Source organism: Platalea leucorodia, assembly GCF_965183815.1.
Source record: "Platalea leucorodia genome assembly, chromosome: 15".
Taxonomy (NCBI): domain Eukaryota; kingdom Metazoa; phylum Chordata; class Aves; order Pelecaniformes; family Threskiornithidae; genus Platalea; species Platalea leucorodia.
Genome location: NC_138837.1, coordinates 3090073 through 3098265, shown reverse-complemented (window position 1 = coordinate 3098265; position 8193 = coordinate 3090073). Strand labels below are relative to the sequence as shown.

General features: G+C 47.9%; 1 protein-coding gene across 3 annotated transcripts in view; it reads left to right on the top strand.

Annotated features, from left to right (window-relative positions):
• Positions 1-868: 868 nt before the first annotated feature.
• The window catches only part of CAMSAP1 (calmodulin regulated spectrin associated protein 1), a 29429-nt gene continuing 22104 nt past the window's right edge, over positions 869-8193 (top strand). For 2 of the 3 annotated variants that reach the window (XM_082327522.1, XM_082327520.1), the window contains exons 1-2: positions 869-952; positions 1752-1914. In XM_082327522.1, coding sequence (XP_082183648.1) covers positions 1752-1914 — 163 coding nt within the window. In that variant the 5' untranslated portion in view covers positions 869-952. Of the gene's footprint in view, positions 953-1617; positions 1653-1751; positions 1915-8193 lie in introns of those variants that run through there. The other variant, XM_082327521.1, reaches the window with a different exon arrangement.

Here is an 8193-nt window from a genome sequence, read left to right as displayed (position 1 = left end):
CGCAGCTAGTGATTTACAACCAAAAGACAAAGTTTTTTGGCATTTCTGTGCTTCCCTGCGGTAACACAGAAGCGCAAGTGAAGAAGACGGCAGGCTGTGACTCCGCTGTGCAGAGCCACGCCAGGCTGCCGGGGCGAGGAGGGGAGCAACGGGGCGAGGAGGGGAGCAACGGGGCGAGGAGGGGAGCAACGGGGCGAGGAGGGGAGCAAACCCCGCGGTCCCGCAGGCGAGCTGGTTCCCTCAACCCGTTACGGGAGCAGGGCCTGCGGGCAGGGCTGCTGCGCACCAGGGCTGGGGAAGCGGCTCAAGCCACCCTCGCCGCTCACCCCAGTTTAACCAGAGCGGCTCCTTCTCCATCACCACTCGCCCATGGTGGACCCCGGTGCTCGGAAACAGTAGCCAGGGCCTGGAAGCCACAGCTGGGGGCCGCCACCCGGGGAGGCGGCTGGACTCCCTCCCTCAGGAGGGGGAAGACCGCGGCCTGAGCGGGCCTGGGGCTCAGGCGGGCTCACCCCGGCCCCCGGGAGCTGGCCACCAGACGGGCCGGGGCCGGGCTACCACAGCCCCGGGCCGGTCCCCGTTCCCCCGGCAACGGTTGCCTAGCGAGGGCCGCGGGCGGCCGGGCCCCGCGCCTGCGCGGTGCCGCTCTCCCCGCCGGCCCGGGCCCGGGAGAGGCGGAGGAGGAGAAGGGCGGGGGGGAGAGAGGGCGCGCGCGTGAGGCGGGCGCATGCGCGCGGTCCCGAGCGTTGGCAGCCCCGGCCCGGCGGCGGCGGCGGCGGCGGCGGCGGCAGCGGCTCCCTCCCCGTCCCTCCCTCCCTCCCGGCCGCCCTCCTGCACCGGCGCCGGCCCCGGCCCGCCGGGCCTCCCCCCCGCCTCTCGGCAGCGCCGCCGGGGCCGCGGGCGGTTGGCCGCCCCTCCCGCCCCGGGGATGAGGCAGCGGTAGCGCGGAAAGGTGAGGCGGCGGGGCCTGTAGGCCGCGGCGGGGGGGGGGGAGCGGCGGCGGGGGCTCGGCCGCTCCCGTGTGCGGAGCAGCCTCCCGGCGCCGGGTGGGCTGCGCCCCTCTCCCTCCTCCTCCTCCTCCTCCCTCTCCTCCTCCTCCTCCTGCCGGGTGGGGGCGGGGATGCGGGCTGGGCCGCGGCGGGGAGGGGGAGCCGCCGTCCCCCCTGCCCTCCTCCGGCGCGGCGCGGCGCGGCTTCCCGCCGCCCGGCGGGGCGAGCGGAGCGGGGCGGGGCGGCGCGGGCATGGGGGTGCGGGCGAGAAACCTCTGCTGCTTCTCCCGGGCGAGGCGAGGGAAGGAGCCCCAGGTGCTGCCCCCGCGGCCGGCCCCTGCCCCCGGCGCGGCCCCGCCGTACCTGGGCGCGTTGTGCGGGGCCGGGGGGGCGGCGGGGCGGGGGCGGCGGGGGAGCGCCCCGGCCTTTCTTTATTCCAGCGGTCGGGCAGGTGATGGGCTGCGCCTTTCTTCTTCGGCGAAGGCGAGCCGCCGCGGAGGGCTTTCCGTCAGCACATCCGCGGCTTGCAAAGAAAGGGATGCTCGCTCTGGGCTCGGATGTCCTTTGATTTCCGAGTGGATTTTCAGTCGCTAAATAAGCCCTTCCGATGACAATCCCGAAGGATGCCGGGCCTGTGGCGTTCAGCCCGCCGTATTGTGCCGGGTATAACGCGCGCTGGCGAGCCGTTCAGCCAGCTCCTCTCCTGTGCGGTTTTAAAAATGCGATTGTGTAAAACTCCGCTGCCTTTTGTTTGTGTTTTAGATGGTGGATGTTGATGTTTGTGCGGGTGGAGATAGTACTAGAAGAAAAATGGATGCCCTGACAGATAGTGCGGTGGAGATTGTCCCTTTGGAGCTCTATGATTCAGCCAGAGCAAAAATAGCTGCTAATCTACAATGGATCTGTGCTAAAGCCTACGGAATAGGTAAGATCACTTTTATCGGGAAGTCATGCTTGGTTTTGTTCTTGCTTTTTCTGTCTCCCCTGCCATTCCAGGAGTAATTAAATTGGGCTTTAATCACCTTTGTTTTAAATATCAAGAATATGACATTCTGTTCTCTTGTAATATTGTATGTTTCCTGGTACCTTCGACAGGAATAATGGAAATATGTGAGATCATAGAATCATTTAGGTTGGAAAAGACCCTTAAGATCATCAAGTCCAACTGTTAACCTAACACTGTCCAGTCAGCAAACCAAGTGGTGAACACTTGCAGATTGTTCTTGTGAAGAATGCATACCTCAAAACGTGTAAATCCTCATTTTAGCTAAGCGGCCTTTCCTCCGCAGAACTGTGTGTCCCTGCTTGCAGGCCCCGCGTCCCTCCAGGCCGGGAAGGCTTTAGTGTGCTTCCTTGTCTAGTCATCTTGGCCAGCGGATGCTCGGACCTTCGTACCCTTTGTGTGCTCAGTTAGGACTTTTTTTTTTTTTTTTGTCAGATTGTGGTTTTGGTTTCAAATGAACTAAAAAGCAATCCATTTATGATCAGCAACATTCTTGTATATAAAAGAAATGTTGAATGAACAGATACAGTTTGTCTGTGTTCTGTGACATTAAACAGCAAGTTGCAGGTGATAGAGGAGTTCTTTCCTTTATGTTGTCATAAACCTTTACAGTCAGACATGGAAAAAGAAGGATTCTTGGAGTATCATTTGTACAGTATTTTCCTGGCACCTATTGAAATTAGCTTTTTTGTTTTGCACTAGATCTATCTGTCTATTCTGAATTTTTGCTGCTAGATACATCTTGAGTTTAAGTAGCTTCATTATGAAGAAATATGGTAGAATACTTGTGGGTTGTTGTTTATCCAGAACAAAACATATAATAAAAGCATGTGCAAAATCTTGTTTTGGAAAATGAGGTAGCCCTGTTAATCTAAGTCTAATTCGCCAAACTCATAATATGCTTAATGGATTAGCAGTAGCTTACTTTGTGACAAGGCTGAAGAAAAGCAGTCCATTCCTGCAGTTAAATATGAATCTTTGTTGGAATATTTTTCTAAAATATTTCTTCTTTTTAATATTTCCAGCTCTGTCAGTGTTCTCATCATCTTAAAGGTTGTGGGGAAAATAGAAAATCACGGTTTTATATAATGTTTAATATTAGTGTAGGTATTTCATTACAAGCAATAAGAGACCAAAAAAACCCCATTTATCAGATGACGTTTAAAAAATGTGGGAATTTTGGGAGGGTGTTAGTAAAACGTTGATAACTTAAAAGAACTGAACAGGCATTTCCTCATGTAAATATTTTTCAGTTGCTGGAATTGTTTGTAATGTTTCCTGAAGACTTTTTAGTGATCAGAGATAAAATGGGTATTCCAGACATGGAGACGCACTATTTATGTTATGACTTTGTTTCGAAAGAAAGCTAATCCTAAATTAGAATTGACTGGCATGGATCCTACGCTGCAGAGAAGCTTTGTGGCCCCCTGGTTCTTGGTAGCATCTTCTGGGGCTCCAGAACTCAGGGTTGTGTCTGTACGTTTTGGACCAGTTAACTGGTTAACAGCAAGTCTGTTTATGCACTTGACAACGCGGACTTATTTTGAATAAGCATTTGGCTTTCCTTTGACTAAAAATTTTGGAAAAGAAACCCACCTTTCATAACGACAGTGGTGTGATCCCTAGCGTAGAGAAGGCTGTAGCAGCATTTGCCAGTTTTTTCACTTACATTTAGGCTTGCTCAGATTTATTTTAATAGAAGTTAGATGCCATGAACAGTAGGAAAATATGTTTTTGCTGGGGCTTTTGGTTTTGCGGTGTTGGTTAGCTCCAGTGAGTAAGGTTTTTTGGGGGTGTTGTGTGTGTATCTTTGCTGCACCATGGCCTGTGGAAATTTAGTTTGATTTTTTTTTTTTTAAATGGCTCCTGCAAGGCGTTGTCATGTAGTAACCATTACCTCTGGAATAGCATTGCAAAATACTTAGACATTTCTAAGCCTCTTTAATTCATAGAGAGATGGGTTTAAAAAGGTTTCCTATGTGATTATCATTTTGAATAATATTTGAACTTAATACATTACTTGTCGTCTCTCAGGGTTTTCTTTTTGTGTTAAGATATTGGATGTTGTTCAGTGGGTCTTGGGCAGCTACCAAGCAACTGTGAATTTGTGATATGAAATCTTACTAGGCAGATGAAAGTTTTTGGGAGCTTTTTTGTTATTTTAGCTTTAGTTCCGGTCAATTTGGTGGAGAGAAAAAAAATGTTTCTTTGTTTATAATACTAAAACACTGTCTTATGTCCTGAAGTAATTCTTATCTGACAGAGGGTTTCCATAACTGCCTTCAAGAGGCTAAGAGTGTTTTTTCTGAAATGATAGATTTGGAATTGACATATATGAATTGACATAATTTTGTGCCTTAATCTTTCAAATGCTGGTGCGTATCCTGGATTTCATTTTCATCTGAGTAAGGCTAAGCTCATGCTGAAGTGTGGGAATGGTGAAAAACAGGAATTTGATTCTAGTGTAGGCTGTCACTAAAAGTCATTCATCACTGCAGGTTTTACCCGAAACCTGTATTTCCTATTTACTGTTACGGGATATTTGAATTCTCCACATCTAAGCTGGCATGTAAGTAGAAAAATTCTTCATCCTTTCTTTTTTCTTCTCAAGAACAAATTGCTGAGAGCATGCATGACACATAATTTGGAGTTGAAGTCCTAGTTTGGACTTTGTTTCATTTGATGATGCATTCCTCCTTTTTTCCCTTCTGGCCATGAAAAGAGAATTCTGGTAGCCAAACAACTGAGCACAGCTACCTTCTCTCTTCAACACAAATGCTGCTAGAGAGACAACCCCGCGTCTTGCACAGGAATTGGGCTGAATGGGTTGTTTCTGGAAGCCCATAGCTCCTCCTGTCCGTCTGTGGTGGCTCCCTGGTTGTCACAGATGGACTCAGAGGGAGATCTTAAAACCGTGTGCTGGGTTTGGCTGGGACAGAGTTAATTTTCTTCACAGTTGCTGGTATGGGGCTGTGGTTTGGATTTGTGCGGAAAACAGTGTTGATAACCCAGGGATGTTCTGGTCCCTGCTGAGCAGTGCTGACACCGAGTCAGGCCTTCTCTGCTCCTCACCCACCCCAGCAGCGAGCAGGCTGGGGGCACAAGACGCTGGGAGGGGACATGGCCGGGACAGCTGCCCCCAGCTGCCCCTAGGGCTGTCCCACACCGTATGGCATCACGCTCGGCGTGTAAAGCTGGGGAAGGAGGAAGGGGGGACGTTGGGAGCGATGGCGTTTGCCTTCCCAAGTCACCGTTACGCGTGATGGAGCCCTGCTTTCGTGGGGATGGCTGAGCACCTGCCTGCCCGTGGGAAGGAGGGAATGGATTCCTTATTTTGCTTTGCTTGTGTGTGCAGCTTTTGCTTTACCTATTAAACTGTCTTTATCTCAACCCACGAGTTTTCTCACTTATACTCTTCCGATTCTCTTCCCCATCCCGCTGCGGGGGGAGTGAGTGAGCAGCTGCCTGGGGCTTGGTTGCTGGCTGGGGTTAAACCACGACAAACTGTTTGTCCGAATGCCAGAAGACGGAGGGGAAGGATGCTGTGAAGGAAGGTGTTTCCCCATTTGGTGTCACCCCCCTCCCTCTCCCCAAATAAATCTGGGAGTACTGTCACGGATCGCTCTAAAAGTCTGTACACAAACATCTGGAAACCTTCTACACACTTGAGGGATTATAAAGTCCGTTTAGCTGAGACAGTAGTTTAGGGAATGGAATTTGTTTAGAACAGAATTATCTTTTTCATCAGCAAACTTTGATTACAACCAAATGTGCACTTTAAGGAATTCTACTCGCAGCGTGAAAATACAGTTCATAACATGTAAGTGGCCAAGGAGCAAGGGTGCTGCTGAGTTTGTGGAACTGTAGTTCACAGGAGGCAAGCGTGGGAGGTTTACAGAGGCTTGGCAAGCCGTCCGTGGGATTCGCGGTCCGTGGCACGAACCAGATTGCCAAGCAGCGACAGGGCCACGTGCTGCACAAAGCCGAGCAGAGGGAAACGGCCCCGGTCCTCCAGCACCGCTGTCCCCGCGGGCTCCGAGCAGCAGCGGGCAGAACGAACACAACTAGTCCGTTTTCATTTGGTACACCTTGGGAAAACAGACAATGACAACGCAAAAATTTGATTTCTCAGCAGGTTTAGTTAGTACAGCATTAATTTATGTGTAGAAATTATGTTTTCCATCATCACGGTTATAATGTTAAAATTTAGATATGGAAGGAATATATGGGAGTTTTTCAGTTGCTGTGAGCAAGTGGGTTGTTTGCAACCCTTTCCATAACAAAAGTTGTTGCTTCTTTAAAACAGCTTGTAAAATTTGGATTTTTCAAAGCGAACTTGGTGGGCTTCACTTCGTTATTAGGGCTAGGAGCTTTGCATGGCTTCCAGACTTCACGCTAACGTTAGCCTGAGACCTTTGGCAAGAGGCAGGCAGGAAAGCCAAGGACTAATGTAATGCATTGTAGGGGAAATGCAAGTTGTGGCTCTTTTTGGTCTTTGAAGTACTTAATACTTACCTGTTAAAGAAGGTTTTACAGTACCGTAATAGCTACCCACAGTTACCGGTTGGTAGAGGCAGTGTGAGCAAGTTTCCTGGGCTGAATTGCCTAAATCCCTGGGTTCCCTGCTTCTGTTCTTTGTCAGCTTTCTTCTCAGCTCCATAGTAAAAATATTTTAAAGAAAGCTGTTGTGTTTTGTAAATATTCAATAGTTAAACATTTGTTTGTGTAGTAATGCCTGTTTCATAAACACTGAATATTACTTGTGTGAAGTTTACAGGGGTGAAGAATCCCATAATTATTATTTTGTCTCTTCTGCTTCCTCCAGGTTTGTGGCTTTGTGCTTGATCAAAAGATATGATAATGAGAGTTCGGTCACTCTCACCAGCAGCATAACGAAGTCTTTAGCTTGTGTTTTTTTTCTGCCTGTTGTATGTAAATTTTCATGTGTAATATTCTAGATCACTTACGGAGTTTATAATACAGTTCTGTAATGAGAACCAACAAAGAGTGTTTTTATTATAATGCAGGTGGTCTTAGTTGCTGAGACTGTGTAGCTTCTGCTCATGATCTGCAGCTTAGGGGACATTCATGCAGTAGTAAATAATTCTGTGAACAGCTACTGATACCAGTGAAATCCTACTCAGAATTTGAATAAGCTTCGTTCTGTTTACCGTGATGCTTTGGCTTTCTTTCCATGTGAAACCAGTTCTTCATGCTTCTGGAGGTAAAATAAGATCTGGGGTGTATCCACTCCTCCAGTTCAAGGGATAAGTCAAATTTGTTCAGATTGCTGTATTTTTCTTTATCAAATCATAATCAGGTGGTCCTCTTTGAACAGGTTTTGTAAGTTTGATGGTAAAGAAATGGTCCCTACCCTAACGCGAGGAGAGGAGAGTCTGGCACTAATTGTCTCTGATGGTGAAGTGAAGTTATTTTTGTAATCCTGTAAACTGTGTTGTACACAATGATTTATACTTGGAACTGACAGTTTTTTGAGAGATTAGAACTCATTGATATGATGGAACAGATCAAAAGAATTGCTTCATGAGAAATTATGGTGGTTTATTTCTGAGTCCTGCATCTCTTATAAAAATAGCTGGTAGAGCTATCTCTCCAGTAGGCTCGGTGGGGCAAGAACACTTAAGAGTTTATGCTGCTGAAACTTGGAAAAATACGTTATTACTTTGTTTTTATAAGTGAGGGAAACAGCAAAAATGAGCGTTTTTGCTCTACAACAAGATGACTTCATGCAACTAAGTAACATGGTATAAAATTCACATAAAATCCATGTGTGAAAGAGATCCAGTCAACTCAGACATTGAGTGTGGCGTGATAAATTCTTCAACAATTCTTGGTAGAAAGCTTAGGACAGATGGAATTAATGATGTATGCCGTCACAGATCTGATTATCAGGTTACGTGCTATTGTTTTTAAGTTACTATAAAAACACTGGTAGTTTTTAAGCTTTATGCCTTTTGAACACCTCGGTTTGTCTAAAACTGGCAACTGTAAAGCTTGCGTTGCAGTTGACGCTAACATTTTCCTGGGGTCACAACTCAGAAAGCACATTAGGAAAAACAGAAGGTGTTTGCAGTGTTTTTGATAACATGCAATGGTAACATAAAAGTGACTTCCTTTTGGAATTAAGATCGTATCAGAGACCTTTTTATAAGGGGAAAAAAAAGGACATGGTTTAATTGT